The sequence below is a fragment of the Notolepis coatsorum genome (assembly GCF_963971535.1).
Source record: "Notolepis coatsorum genome assembly, chromosome: 16".
NCBI lineage: Eukaryota > Metazoa > Chordata > Actinopteri > Aulopiformes > Paralepididae > Notolepis > Notolepis coatsorum.
Window position 1 is genome coordinate 626761 of NC_140180.1, and position 14795 is coordinate 641555.

Here is a 14795-nt window from a genome sequence, read left to right on the forward strand (position 1 = left end):
CACACAGTTTAAAACCTGACAGTCTTTCTTCCTGTTTGATACCCACACAGCTTAAAACCTGACAGTCTTTCTTCCTGTTTATACCCACACAGTTTAAAACCTGACAGTCCTTCTTCCTGTTTGATACCCACACAGTTTAAAACCTGACAGTCCTTCTTCCTGTTTGATACCCACACAGTTTAACACCTGACCGTCCTTCTTCCTGTTTGATACCCACACAGTTTAAAACCTGACAGTCTTTCTTCCTGTTTGATACCCACACAGTTTAAAACCTGACCGTCTTTCTTCCTGTTTGATACTCACACAGTTTAAAACCTGACAGTCCTTCTTCCTGTTTGATACCCACACAGTTTAACACCTGACAGTCTTTCTTCCTGTTTGATACCCACACAGTTTAAAACCTGACAGTCTCTCTTCCTGTTTGATACCCACACAGTTTAACACCTGACAGTCTTTCTCCCTGTTTGATAACCACACAGTTTAAAACCTGACAGTCTCTCTTCCTGTTTGATACCCACACAGTTTAAAACCTGACAGTCTCTCTTCCTGTTTGATACCCACACAGTTTAAAACCTGACAGTCTTTCTTCCTGTTTGATACCCACACAGTTTAAAACCTGACAGTCTCTCTTCCTGTTTGATACCCACACAGTTTAAAACCTGACAGTCTCTCTTCCTGTTTGATACCCACACAGTTTAAAACCTGACAGTCCTTCTTCCTGTTTGATACCCACACAGTTTAAAATCTGACAGTCTTTCTTCCTGTTTGATACCCACACAGTTTAAAATTGTCAGGCGATTAAAAAAATTAATCTAATTAATTACAGGATTTGTAATTAATTAATCTAATTAATCGCATTTTAATCGCATAACCATTTTATGCCTGATATTCTATATTCATATTTCAAATTGCATGTGTCCGGATGGCAGAATTCAGTACTGTATCTACAAAACCTTCTGTTTAATCATCTTCCATCTATTAATTTGCTTAGATTTTTCAGGTCTGGTCAATTTGAGCATGGTGTTATTCACAGTCAAAGATAAAAAAAAAATGTTATTGATATTTTCATTTGGTTCATTACAATTTACTCAAGCCTAGTAACAGACACAGTATGTCTGACACTGGGAATACATTCCCTGAGATCCATAGATGTCCCTAGAATCAGATACCAAGAACATGCAAATGGACCATATAAAAAAAAGTCTGTAATGTGTATTCTACGTGCTTATGGAATGAATGAGATAAAAAAAAAAGTATTAAAAAAAAAAAAAAATTGTAATTAATTTTGAGTTAATTTTCATAACGCGATAATTTGCTGTGTAATTAATTAATCTAATTAACGCGATAAACTGACAGCCCTATTTAAAACCTGACAGTCCTTCTTCCTGTTTGATACCCACGTTGACCCTTCGAACCTCCCTCTTGGGGCAGTTCCTGGCCGGGGTCCCCCACACAGTTTAACCTCTTCAGCCCCCACCTGGCCTTCCCTCCCCTAACTCCCCGAGGACCCCCACCCCCCCCCCCCCCCCCCCCCCCCCGCCGAAGGTCCGAACGACGTTTGGGCTCAGCCCTAGTGTCCTGACCTCAGTCTCTCTCTCTCCTCCTCTCTGAGTGTCCTGACCTCTGACCTCTCGCTCTCTCTCTCCTCCAGAGGATCCTGGACCACGACGACTACCTGGACGATCTGGACGACGAGGACTTTGAGGATGAGACCCCCAAGAGACGAGGCAAGAGCAAGTCCAAGGTATCTAACCCTCCGCACACACACACACACACACGCACACACACACACAAACCCTCTCCCACCACTTAAAGGTCCCCTATTTTTACACAATTCCTGTGAGTCTATGGAACACATCTGTAAGGTTACTCGCAATGCGCTTTGAGTGCCAGTCACCCACCTGCACGATAGCCTACCTAAGAGATGGCAGATACGCTAGCACAGAGGCGAAACGCAGAAACGCTACAGTAAAATAGTAACGTTAATACACTATTGACACAAACGGATGAATGAACGAGGTCCTACTGCTAATTAACTAATTACGACGTACTGTGTGTACTTACTGTGATTCGATGCTTTCTTTCGGCCCCGAAGACTTGGTACAGGCTCTAGCTCCCTTCTTTAGCAACAGCCAGGAAATCATCGCAGCATTATAACGTCCTTCGTCTTTGCAAAAATCCCAAAAACGAACTTGGCCCATTGGAGCACGATATCATTAGGGAATGAGTGCCAGGACGTATCAAATCAACGATTCGCATTGAATGTTTTGTTCACCCATGATCAAATTGTTCTGAATCGAGAAATATTTTTTTTTGTTCGGTTTTAAAGGGGAACTATCTTATAAATGGCCTTTTTGAGTGTTTAGCATTGTTTCCTAGCTATGTGAACTTATATTAATATGATCTATGTCTCTAATTCTCATATTGGCGCATTCTTCCAATTCTCCTCTCACAATATTCACCCTCACTGAACTGAGTCATCTGAAAATGTGCTGATTTGTGATGTCAGAGAGACTCAGCTGCATGATAATGTCCCAGATGCTTCGAAGGCCACACAGTGGTTTAGGAGCCCAGCCTCAAAACGGCTCGAGATCTTGAGGTAGAAAAATGCTGTTTTTGAGGACTTGATTAGAAATACAAAACAATGAATAAAAAAAAAAAAATTACAGAGGTGTTCCATAGACTCACAGGAATTGTGTAAAAGTGCCCAAATAGTGAAAGAAATAGTCAAATAGTTCCCCTTTAATCAAACCTGCCGAGTCGCTGTCTCGCGCGCTCCAACTGCTTCTCCTCATTTCTTGGCGCGTGATGCTCCAGCTGGCCAGCAGGCCGAGAAGATGCTTAGCTTAAAAAAACTGCAAAAGTGAATTGTATCCTTCGAGTGACATCCTTGAAAATGAAAAATGTGTGCTTGGAAAAGTACTTAAAAGTCCTTGAATTTCATTTTGGCAATGTCTGGGGACCCTGCTTATATATGTGACAAATAAAAGCAAAGTGTAAACTACCGTCCGTGTCTCAGGGTCGTGGAGACAGGAACGGCAAGAAGAAGACGGAGGCTGCCGCTGCGGCGCTGGAGGAGAGAGACAAGCCCTACGCCTGCGACAGTGAGTACTCTATACACAAGAAATATACTATTATTATATTAAAGGTTTTTGTAGGGGTGGACGGTATAAACGGTATACGGTATAAACGGTATGAATTTTCACTATACCTTGTGACCGGTAGACTAGAGCAGCTAGTCACAGCAGTAGCAATGACGTTAACGTTACTTGACGATTCACTCAACGTTTGAATTGCATTAGTGTTTAATTGTACCGAGTTTTTCTCCACTTGCTAACTATCAGTAGCTAGCCAGCTAGATAACGTTAGACAAGGCCTCATGTATTAAACTAAAGTGAATAGTTGACTGGGTCATTTTAAACAGTAACGTTAGCTAGGTAGCTAACGTTAGCTCACGGAACAACGATAGCCAGTTAGCCAACGATGGCCAACAACCTGCGAAAACGAATGCCAAACTGATGATATCAGACGTTGATGTCAGGAGCTATCGGTAGCTAGATTACATTGGACAACGCCTCATGCATTACACTGAAGTGAATAGTTGACTGGGTCATTTTGTTTAATGCTTGTTATGTTGAAAGAGGAGCTGCACTCGACTCGACTCTTGCCGGAGCATTTGTTGACATGGGTCTGTGAAGGGGAGGGGGAGGGGGAGGGGGGGGGGGGGGGGGGGCGAGGCGTGCAGCAGCAGCTGTGTGCCTCAGAGAAGACAGCGAGCTAGAACTCCGCTGATAATTGGATCATGTTTTTCCCGCGTGTCATCGATCTGTGAAAATAAAGCATTATCGGAATTCACCGATCTCATATTTATACTGAATATCGGCCGATACCGATCGGGGCATCCCTAGTAATAGCTGCCATACCAGTGTTTTACCCCTTCAGAAGCATTTATATAGACATTTTAAGATAAATGAATATACCGTGATATATACCGTTACCGCCTACGCTTCAAATTATACCGTGATATACATTTTAGACCATACCGTCCAGCCCTAGGTTTTTGTATTCAAGTGGTTGTTTTTTGTGGGGTTACCTGGAGCTCGGTGCGTCTGGTGAGAGCTTGGTGCGTCTGGTGAGAGCTTGGTGAGTCTGGTGAGAGCTTGGTGAGTCTGGTGAGAGCTTGGTGAGTCTGGTGAGAGCTTGGTGAGTCTGGTGAGAGCTTGGTGAGTCTGGTGAGAGCTTGGTGAGAGCTTGGTGAGTCTGGTGAGAGCTTGGTGCGTCTGGTGAGAGCTTGGTGAGCTTGGTGAGAGCTTGGTGAGTCTGGTGAGAGCTTGGTGAGTCTGGTGAGAGCTTGGTGAGTCTGGTGAGAGCTTGGTGAGTCTGGTGAGAGCTTGGTGAGTCTGGTGAGAGCTTGGTGAGTCTGGTGAGAGCTTGGTGAGTCTGGTGAGAGCTTGTCTGGTGAGAGCTTGGTGTGTCTGGTGAGAGCTTGGTGAGTCTGGTGAGAGCTTGGTGTGTCTGGTGAGAGCTTGGTGAGTCTGGTGAGAGCTTGGTGAGTCTGGTGAGAGCTTGTCTGGTGAGAGCTTGGTGTGTCTGGTGAGAGCTTGGTGAGAGCTTGGTGAGTCTGGTGAGAGCTTGGTGTGTCTGGTGAGAGCTTGGTGTGTCTGGTGAGAGCTTGGTGAGTCTGGTGAGAGCTTGGTGTGTCTGGTGAGAGCTTGGTGAGTCTGGTGAGAGCTTGGTGAGTCTGGTGAGAGCTTGGTGAGTCTGGTGAGAGCTTGGTGAGTCTGGTGAGAGCTTGGTGAGTCTGGTGAGAGCTTGGTGAGTCTGGTGAGAGCTTGGTGAGTCTGGTGAGAGCTTGGTGAGTCTGGTGAGAGCTTGGTGAGTCTGGTGAGAGCTTGTCTGGTGAGAGCTTGGTGTGTCTGGTGAGAGCTTGGTGAGAGCTTGGTGAGTCTGGTGAGAGCTTGGTGTGTCTGGTGAGAGCTTGGTGTGTCTGGTGAGAGCTTGGTGAGTCTGGTGAGAGCTTGGTGTGTCTGGTGAGAGCTTGGTGAGTCTGGTGAGAGCTTGGTGAGTCTGGTGAGAGCTTGGTGAGTCTGGTGAGAGCTTGGTGAGTCTGGTGAGAGCTTGGTGAGTCTGGTGAGAGCTTGGTGAGTCTGGTGAGAGCTTGTCTGGTGAGAGCTTGGTGTGTCTGGTGAGAGCCTGGTGAGTCTGGTGAGAGCTTGGTGAGAGCTTGGTGAGTCTGGTGAGAGTTTGGTGAGAGCTTGGTGAGTCTGGTGAGAGTTTGGTGAGAGCTTGGTGAGTCTGGTGAGAGTTTGGTGAGTCTGGTGAGAGCTTGGTGAGTCTGGTGAGAGTTTGGTGTGTCTGGTGAGAGCTTGGTGAGTCTGGTGAGAGCTTGGTGAGAGTTTGGTGAGTCTGGTGAGAGAGCTTGGTGAGTCTGGTGAGAGTTTGGTGAGTCTGGTGAGAGTTTGGTGAGAGCTTGGTGAGTCTGGTGAGTCTGGTGAGATGTTGGTGAGAGCTTGGTGAGTCTGGTGAGAGCTTGGTGAGTCTGGTGAGAGCTTGGTGAGTCTGGTGAGAGCTTGGTGAGTCTGGTGAGAGCTTGGTGAGTCTGGTGAGAGCTTGGTGTGTCTGGTGAGAGCTTGGTGAGTCTGGTGAGAGCTTGGTGAGTCTGGTGAGAGCTTGGTGAGTCTGGTGAGAGCTTGGTGTGTCTGGTGAGTCTGGTGAGAGCTTGGTGTGTCTGGTGAGAGCCTGGTGAGTCTGGTGTGTCTGGTGAGAGCTTGGTGAGTCTGGTGAGAGCTTGGTGAGTCTGGTGAGAGAGCTTGGTGAGTCTGGTGAGAGCTTGGTGAGTCTGGTGAGAGCTTGGTGAGTCTGGTGAGAGCTTGGTGAGTCTGGTGAGAGCTTGGTGAGAGCTTGGTGAGTCTGGTGAGAGCTTGGTGAGTCTGGTGAGAGCTTGGTGAGTCTGGTGAGAGTTTGGTGAGTCTGGTGAGAGCTTGGTGAGTCTGGTGAGAGCTTGGTGTGTCTGGTGAGAGCTTGGTGTGTCTGGTGAGAGCTTGGTGTGTCTGGTGAGAGAGCTTGGTGAGTCTGGTGAGAGCTTGGTGAGTCTGGTGAGAGCTTGGTGTGTCTGGTGAGAGCTTGGTGAGTCTGGTGAGAGCTTGGTGTGTCTGGTGAGAGCTTGGTGAGTCTGGTGAGAGCTTGGTGAGTCTGGTGAGAGCTTGGTGAGTCTGGTGAGAGCTTGGTGAGTCTGGTGAGAGCTTGGTGAGTCTGGTGAGAGCTTGGTGAGTCTGGTGAGAGCTTGGTGAGTCTGGTGAGAGCTTGGTGTGTCTGGTGAGAGCTTGGTGTGTCTGGTGAGAGCTTGGTGAGTCTGGTGAGAGCTTGGTGAGTCTGGTGAGAGCTTGGTGAGAGCTTGGTGAGTCTGGTGAGAGCTTGGTGTGTCTGGTGAGAGCTTGGTGAGTCTGGTGAGAGCTTGGTGAGTCTGGTGAGAGCTTGGTGTGTCTGGTGAGAGCTTGGTGTGTCTGGTGAGAGCTTGGTGTGTCTGGTGAGAGAGCTTGGTGAGTCTGGTGAGAGCTTGGTGAGTCTGGTGAGAGCTTGGTGAGTCTGGTGAGAGCTTGGTGTGTCTGGTGAGAGCTTGGTGAGTCTGGTGAGAGTTTGTACGGAACGCATGGGAATTTAAATCGGCGCAGCCGCCAGTTCAGTGTCGATATATGTTGTTGTTTTGTTTGTCAATATGGTCGTGAAATTGTTCTCAGATTTTGCTCTAAGACAAGTTCTATTAAAAAGGTCTTAAAAAGTAACTTGTTGAAACGTGCAGATAGTTACCCTGATATATAATACTGTAATCCCTGTGTGTGTATGTGTGTGTGTGTGTGTGTGTGTGTGTGCGTGTGTGTCTCTCTCTCTCTCTCTCTCTCAGTCTGTGGGAAGCGCTATAAGAACCGCCCGGGCCTCAGCTACCACTACACACACTCCCACCTGGCGGAGGAGGAGGGCGAGGATCGAGAGGAGGTGGAGGCTCCGCCCACTCCGCGACACCACCCAGAGGAGCACAAGAGTGAGTCTCACTGATCAGAGAGAGAGAGAGAGGTGTATTTAAATATTTCAGACACTTTACAGATACCCTTTCACTGCCACACGACAGAAGGTTAACCCTTTACTATCACACAACCGACGGTCGCCATCGGTTGTGTGGCAGTGAAAGGGTTAACCGGCTGTCGTATGGCAGTGAAAGGGTTAACCTTCTGTGTATTGTCGCAGTGAAAGGGTTAACCGTTTTGGTAGTGCAGCAGTGAAAGGGTTAATGTATAATATGAACAATTTGGGTCCCAACACTGACCCCTGTGGGACACCACAGGTAATATTTATTCACCTTGACTTGTTCTGGCCTATTTGAACAAATTCGTGCCGTCTATTACTAATATAGCTTTTAAGTAGGGATGCTGCTCGATATTGGCTTTTTTACCGATATACCGATATTGTCCAACGCTTAATTTCCGATACCGATAACAACCGATATCAACCGATACCGATATATGCAGGGGTTCAAAAAACTGAATAATTTTAGGTAATTAACATTACATATATCTTGTTGTGGAATTAACACATTATGCATACTTTGACAATAAATAAAATCAGAATTTGTTCTTACTTGCTTGCCTGGGTAAATAAAGGTTATAGAAAAAAAAATAAAGTTAATTGCAAACCGATACCGACATTTTCCGATATCACATTTTAATGCCAATATCGGTAGGCCGATAATATCTGACATCCCTACTTTTAAGCCAAATGCGACCCCTCTGACACCATATACCTGTCCATCTTTTTAAGTAGAATCTCATGATGTATTGTATCGAATGCTTTATGCATATGGTTTATTATATAACAAGAGTGAGTCACTGATCAGAGAGTCATATCGTTTATTATATAACAAGAGTGAGTCACTGATCAGAGAGTCATATGCTTTATTATATAACAAGAGTGAGTCACTGATCAGAGAGTCATATGCTTTATTATATAACAAGAGTGAGTCACTGATCAGAGAGTCATATCGTTTATTATATAACAAGAGTGAGTCACTGATCAGAGAGTCATATGGTTTATTGTAACAAGGGGCAGAACCTTATTCCTATTCCTTTTCGGACTGTTTTGTTTATTATTCTATCTTACTTTATTAATTTTTTATTTTCACAGCAAATTATCTTTGTATTATTTTTTTATTATATTTATTGTTCAAAATCAACTATTAAGAATAGGCAGTACTTCTTCTGTAAGTAACGAAAAAATAAATAGTTGAAACCTTGATTTTTCCTCCAGCCCCTAAGAAGGACCATAGTGTTACTGAATGACTCTCCTCCTCCTCCTCCAGCCCCTAAGAAGGACCATAGTGTTACTGAATGACTCTCCTCCTCCAGCCCCTAAGAAGGACCATAGTGTTACTGAATGACTCTCCTCCTCCAGCCCCTAAGAAGTACCATAGTGTTACTGAATGACTCTCCTCCTCCTCCTCCAGCCCCTAAGAAGTACCATAGTGTTACTGAATGACTCTCCTCCTCTCCCAGCCCCTAAGAAGGACCATAGTGTTACTGAATGACTCTCCTCCTCCTCCTCCAGCCCCTAAGAAGTACCATAGTGTTACTGAATGACTCTCCTCCTCTCCCAGCCCCTAAGAAGGACCATAGTGTTACTGAATGACTCTCCTCCTCCTCTCCCAGCCCCTAAGAAGGACCATAGTGTTACTGAATGACTCTCCTCCTCCTCTCCCAGCCCCTAAGAAGGACCATAGTGTTACTGAATGACTCCTCTCCTCCTCCTCCTCCAGCCCCTAAGAAGGACCATAGTGTTACTGAATGACTCTCCTCCTCTCCCAGCCCCTAAGAAGGACCATAGTGTTACTGAATGACTCTCCTCCTCCTCCTCCAGCCCCTAAGAAGGACCATAGTGTTACTGAATGACTCTCCTCCTCCTCTCCCAGCCCCTAAGAAGGACCATAGTGTTACTGAATGACTCTCCTCCTCCTCTCCCAGCCCCTAAGAAGGACCATAGTGTTACTGAATGACTCTCCTCCTCTCTCCCAGCCCCTAAGAAGGACCATAGTGTTACTGAATGACTCTCCTCCTCTCCCAGCCCCTAAGAAGGACCATAGTGTTACTGAATGACTCTCCTCCTCCTCCAGCCCCTAAGAAGGACCATAGTGTTACTGAATGACTCTCCTCCTCCTCTCCCAGCCCCTAAGAAGGACCATAGTGTTACTGAATGACTCTCCTCCTCTCCCAGCCCCTAAGAAGGACCATAGTGTTACTGAATGACTCTCCTCCTCCAGCCCCTAAGAAGGACCATAGTGTTACTGAATGACTCTCCTCCTCTCTCCCAGCCCCTAAGAAGGACCATAGTGTTACTGAATGACTCTCCTCCTCCTCCTCCAGCCCCTAAGAAGGACCATAGTGTTACTGAATGACCTGTCTCACTGCTCCTCCTCCTCCTCTACCAGCCCCTAAGAAGGACCATAGTGTTACTGAATGACCTGTCTCACTGCTCCTCCTCCTCTCCCAGCCCCTAAGAAGGACCCCAACGGTCTGGCGCTGCCCAACGACTACTGCGACTTCTGCCTGGGAGACTCCACCCTCAACCAGAAGACCGGCCAGTCAGAAGAGCTGGTGTCCTGTTCCGACTGCGGACGCTCAGGTAGGGGGGGGACCGCACCCGCGTCGCTAAATTACACCCCTTAACGATAGCAGAATTATTTTTAGAAAAATGTGTTTTATATTTCAATAATATTTGTCCCTGAATGACCCAATGATCGGATTGCTACTCTGCATTTCTTAACCCTTTCACTGCCACACTACAGAAGGTCAACCCTTTACTATCACACTACAGACGGTTACCGTTAGTACTACTGAGTAATAGTGCTAATCAGATGTATGTACAGCGTTGTAGGGTTAATATTAATACAGTGATACCTAAAGACACTATGGTAGTAAGTCATACTGACCAGCAGGTTAACCGTCTGTAGTGTGGTAGTGAAAGGGTTAACCGTCTGTAGTGTGGTAATGAAAGGGTTAACCTTCTGTAGTGTGGTAGTGAAAGGGTTAACCTTCTGTAGTGTGCTAGTGAAAGGGCTAACCTTCTGTAGTGTGGTAGTGAAAGGGTTAACCTTCTGTAGTGTGCTAGTGAAAGGGCTAACCTTCTGTAGTGTGGTAGTGAAAGGGTTAACCTTCTGTAGTGTGGCAGTGAAAGGGTTAACCTTCTGTAGTGTGGTAGTGAAAGGTTAACCTTCTGTAGTGTGGTAGTGAAAGGTTAACCTTCTGTAGCGTGGCAGTGAAAGGGTTAACCTTCTGTAGTGTGGCAGTGAAAGGGTTAACCGTCTGTAGTGTGGTAGTGAAAGGGTTAACCGTCTGTAGTGGTAGTGAAAGGGTTCACCTTCTGTAGTGTGGTAGTGAAATGGTTAACCTTCTGTAGTGTGGTAGTGAAATGGTTAACCGTCTGTAGTGTGGTAGTGAAAGGGTTAACCTTCTGTAGTGTGGTAGTGAAATGGTTAACCGTCTGTAGTGTGGTAGTGAAAGGGTTAACCATCTGTAGTGGTAGTGAAAGGGTTCACCTTCTGTAGTGTGGTAGTGAAATGGTTAACCTTCTGTAGTGTGGTAGTGAAATGGTTAACCGTCTGTAGTGTGGTAGTGAAAGGGTTAACCTTCTGTAGTGTGGTAGTGAAATGGTTAACCTACTGTAGTGAAAGGGTTAACCTTCTGTAGTGTGGTAGTGAAAAGGTTAACATGTAGTGTGGTAGTGAAAGGGTTAACCTTCTGTAGTGTGGTAGTGAAAGGGTTAACCGTCTGTAGTGTGGTAGTGAAAGGGTTAACCTTATGTGTATTGTCGCAGTGAAAGGGTTAACCGGTTGGTTGTGCGTCAGTGAAAGGGTTAAAGGTGCAGGTCGTGTCGGCCCGTCAGAACGTTGTATCCCCTTCTGCTTCAGTGTCTCGTTTGAATGAATGAAGTCAAGTCAAGTCAAGAGTTTTATTTGTCACGGCATACAAGCATACAGTGAAATGCGGGGGGTCATGCCTGCAGCGATTGTGCAATAATACAAGTAATAAAAAGGAATAAGAATAAGACATTTGTGCAATAATACAAGTAATAAGAATAAGACATAACGGGTATAATGTACATAAAGTTTACAAAAAGGTCCTGCGATAGTGCGATACACTGTTGGCTACGGATGAGGCACTGGGTCTTATGTTCCTCGCTTGTCGTGTTCTGAGTGTCTCTGTCGCCCCCTGCAGGCCACCCCACCTGCCTGCAGTTCACGGCTGTTATGATGGCCGCCGTCAAGACCTACCGCTGGCAGTGCATTGAGTGCAAGTGCTGCAACGTCTGCGGCACCTCGGAGAACGATGTGAGTGCCTCACTGTACTGTACCTCACTGTACTCTACCTCACTGTACTGTACCTCACTGTACTGTACCTCACTGTACTGTACCTCACTGTACTGTACCTCACTACACTGTACCTCACTGTACTGTACCTCACTACACTGTACCTCACTGTACTGTACCTCACTGCACTGTTAATTAAAAGACAATGAATTAAGAACAGAATCGACATTGCTTTATTATTCTTTTATATAACTTTATATAAATATAAATAAATATTATTTCTTCAGCAGCAACAGCGGCAGCAATGTTTTAAATGTGTCTGAATTATAGACTTTTTTATAATCAACAACAAAGTTTTTTTTAAACAATTTGTTTTACAGCAAAAGGCTAACAGAAGTTCAAACAAACAGTTGCATGGCAACAAATAAAATAATAATAAAATTAATAAATAAAATATTAAATAAATAAATAGGCTACACGTCTCTCTTTTTGTGTTACAAATTGTGCTCACCGATATGAACATATGCCTCTTTACTTACTTGAAAAAAAGAAACATCAAGAAATATGTTTATGGTATTCCTCATAACCATTATTATTTTTTTATAATGCTCATGATTATTGCTGAAGTCTGAGTCATACAATACTCACTGGCTTTCATAACCTAACTTGTCTTGCTCAAGACTTGTTTATGAGTTTGCAATGCATGTCAGGTAGGTAGACCACAACAGAACAATATTGATTGACAATCGATTCTGCCAAATTACGTCACACCGCTTGCACCCACCTCTGCTGTTCTTACCACCAATCAGAAGCTCTTATTCGTTTTTTCTTTCTTGCGGAATGTCTGCCATTACTTTAGACTCAACTACCGGAGCTCACGCTAACAACAACGTTAGCTCGCCGCCGGCCACATTGACGAGTACCAGCGCTTATACATTACTGGCAAATGTCTTGTTGCAGTTGTCGGCATCGACTTTAATAAAATATACCCAGACTTTCGAACGTTTCGTTCTGTCCGCCATGATGAGAGCAGAGCTGTCTGTAGCCTACAACTTGAGAGCACCGATAGCAGAACCGATAACTTGAGAGCACCGATAGCAGAACCGATAACTTGAGAGCACCGATAGCAGAACCCATAACTTGAGAGCACCGATAGCAGAACCGATAACTTGAGAGCACCGATAGCAGAACCGATAACTTGAGAGCACCGATAGCAGAACCGATAACTTGAGAGCACCGATAGCAGAACCGATAACTTGAGAGCACCGATAGCAGAACCGATAACGTTGGATCTTATCAATACTCAGTTTTTTTCTAATTTAGAAGCGGTTCCCGTTTAGAAGCGGGTCTCGGGGGGCATCCCTAGTTAGGCCTGTGACGTTCTAACAGTATCTGTGTGGTTGTGTTGACAGGACCAGCTGCTGTTCTGTGATGACTGTGACCGTGGCTACCACATGTACTGCCTCAGCCCGCCCATGACGGAGCCCCCGGAAGGTAACGTGTTGAGAGAGTGGAGTATATTTACACTGTTGATGACGACGAGGGACATCATCATGACATCTGGGGCTGCAGCGATTAGTCGACATAATCGACGACGTCGATCATAAAAAGTCGTCGACGCCGAATTTTTGCGTCGATGCGTCATATATAAAAAACATTTATTTTTATTTTTATTTTTTAGATATTTATTTGTTGCACTACCTATCTTTGTGAAAGTGGCTTCTCAGCTCTGGTCCAGCTGAAGACAGAGCAGAGGAACAGATTGGACATTGAGCATGACCTCAGAGTTGCTTTGTCTACCATCACCCCAGACTTTGAGACTCTTGTCAGGAGCAAACAACATCCCCAGTTATCCCATTAGTTCCCTGGGATGTTAAGCTAAGAAGTCTGCTAAGAAGCCTATATTATTTATTATTATTATTATTATTATTTAATTTCATTGTGTTTTTAGCCCTTAGTTGCACTTTTGCTGCAACCCCAGTTATCCCATTAGTTCCCCCAAACTTACTGTCGGTCTGTTATGTTAAGCTAAGAAGTCTGCTAAGAGCCCGGAGAAGGAGCCGCGCCCACAGGAAGCAGAGATGGAGGGCGTGACAGAAATAATCGTTAGATTAGTCGACTAATCGAAAAAATAATCGACAGATTAGTCGACTACCAAAATAAACGTTAGTTGCAGCCCTAATGACACCATTACGTGTCGTATTGTACTTGCTGAAGTATAATGTAATCTTGCAGTTAGTTATTTGATGGGGGATGGACACAGATAAGCCTTGCTTCTTCAATCTCCTTTTCACATTTAGTCATTTAGCTGACGCTTTTATCCAAAGCGACTTACAAGTTCTGTACGACAAGCCATCAGGAAGGGCACAACTCTATCAGCTGAGTAACAATGTTCATCAAAGTGTTGAGTGTTACAGTGTAGGTTAGTTTATTAGGACAAGTGCATGACAGTATGGTTAGTTAGGGTTAGATTTTTTTTTTTTTTTTATATAGTTTTTTTTTAAATTCAGATAATGGTTGAAGAAGTGCGTCTTCAGTCGACGGCGAAAGATTGGACGTGATTCGGCTGTCCTAACTGGGGTGGGTAGTTCATTCCACCATTGTGGGGCAAGGACTGAGAATAGGCGACTTCTCTTTGATGACCCTCCCGGAGCTTGGATAGGAGTAGGTCTGAGGCGGCCAGAAGATGCAGAGCGTAGGGGTCTTGAGGGTGTGTAGTTAGAGACCATTGACCGGAGGTAGGCGGGAGCGGTTCCCTTTGCCGCACGGTATGCCAGGTCGAGGGCCTTGAAGCGGATTCGTGCAGCAATGGGGAGCCAGTGCAGGTCCCTAAGAAGTGGGGTGACATGGGCCGACTTCGGTAGGTTTGAGATCAGGCGGGCCGCTGCGTTCTGAATGAGTTGAAGAGGCTTAGTGGCAGTGGCCGGGAGGCCAGCGAGCAGTGCGTTGCAGTAGTCGAGGCAGGAGATGACTGTTGATTGGGCGAGGAGTTGGGTGGCTTCTTTTGTCAGGAATGGGCGGATCCTTCTGATGTTGCTCAGGAGGAATCTGCAGGTTCTGGTTGTCGCTGCGATGTGAGCAGAGAAGTTCAACTGGTCGTCGAGGACAACACCAAGGTTCTTGGCGGTCGGGGACGCGGTCACAGCTGCATTCTCGACTGTGATGGAGAGGTCGGTCAGGGGGGAGGATTTGGCCGGCAGGTGGAGCAATTCTGTTTTGCTTAGGTTCAGTTTGAGGTGGTTGGTCGTCATCCAGGCGGAGATGTCGGACAGACAGGCCGAGATCCGCTCAGAGACGTGGATATCTGAGGGAGGGAGGGAGGGAAGGAGAGGAAGAGTTGAGTATCATCGGCATAACAATGGTAGGAGAAGCCATGAGACGTGATAATGTTACCCAGTGATTTAGTGTAGAGGGAGAAGAGAAGGGGTCCTAGGACCGAGCCCTG

General features: G+C 45.7%; 1 protein-coding gene across 1 annotated transcript in view; it reads left to right on the plus strand.

Annotated features, from left to right (window-relative positions):
- The window catches only part of LOC311243108 (zinc finger protein ubi-d4-like), a 33018-nt gene that overhangs the window by 17142 nt on the left and 1081 nt on the right, over positions 1-14795 (plus strand). Inside the window, exons 5-10 of the mRNA XM_084332196.1 lie at positions 1652-1744; positions 3020-3104; positions 6902-7039; positions 9535-9666; positions 11259-11371; positions 12763-12844. Coding sequence (XP_084188322.1) covers positions 1652-1744; positions 3020-3104; positions 6902-7039; positions 9535-9666; positions 11259-11371; positions 12763-12844 — 643 coding nt within the window. The remainder of the gene's footprint in view (positions 1-1651; positions 1745-3019; positions 3105-6901; positions 7040-9534; positions 9667-11258; positions 11372-12762; positions 12845-14795) is intronic.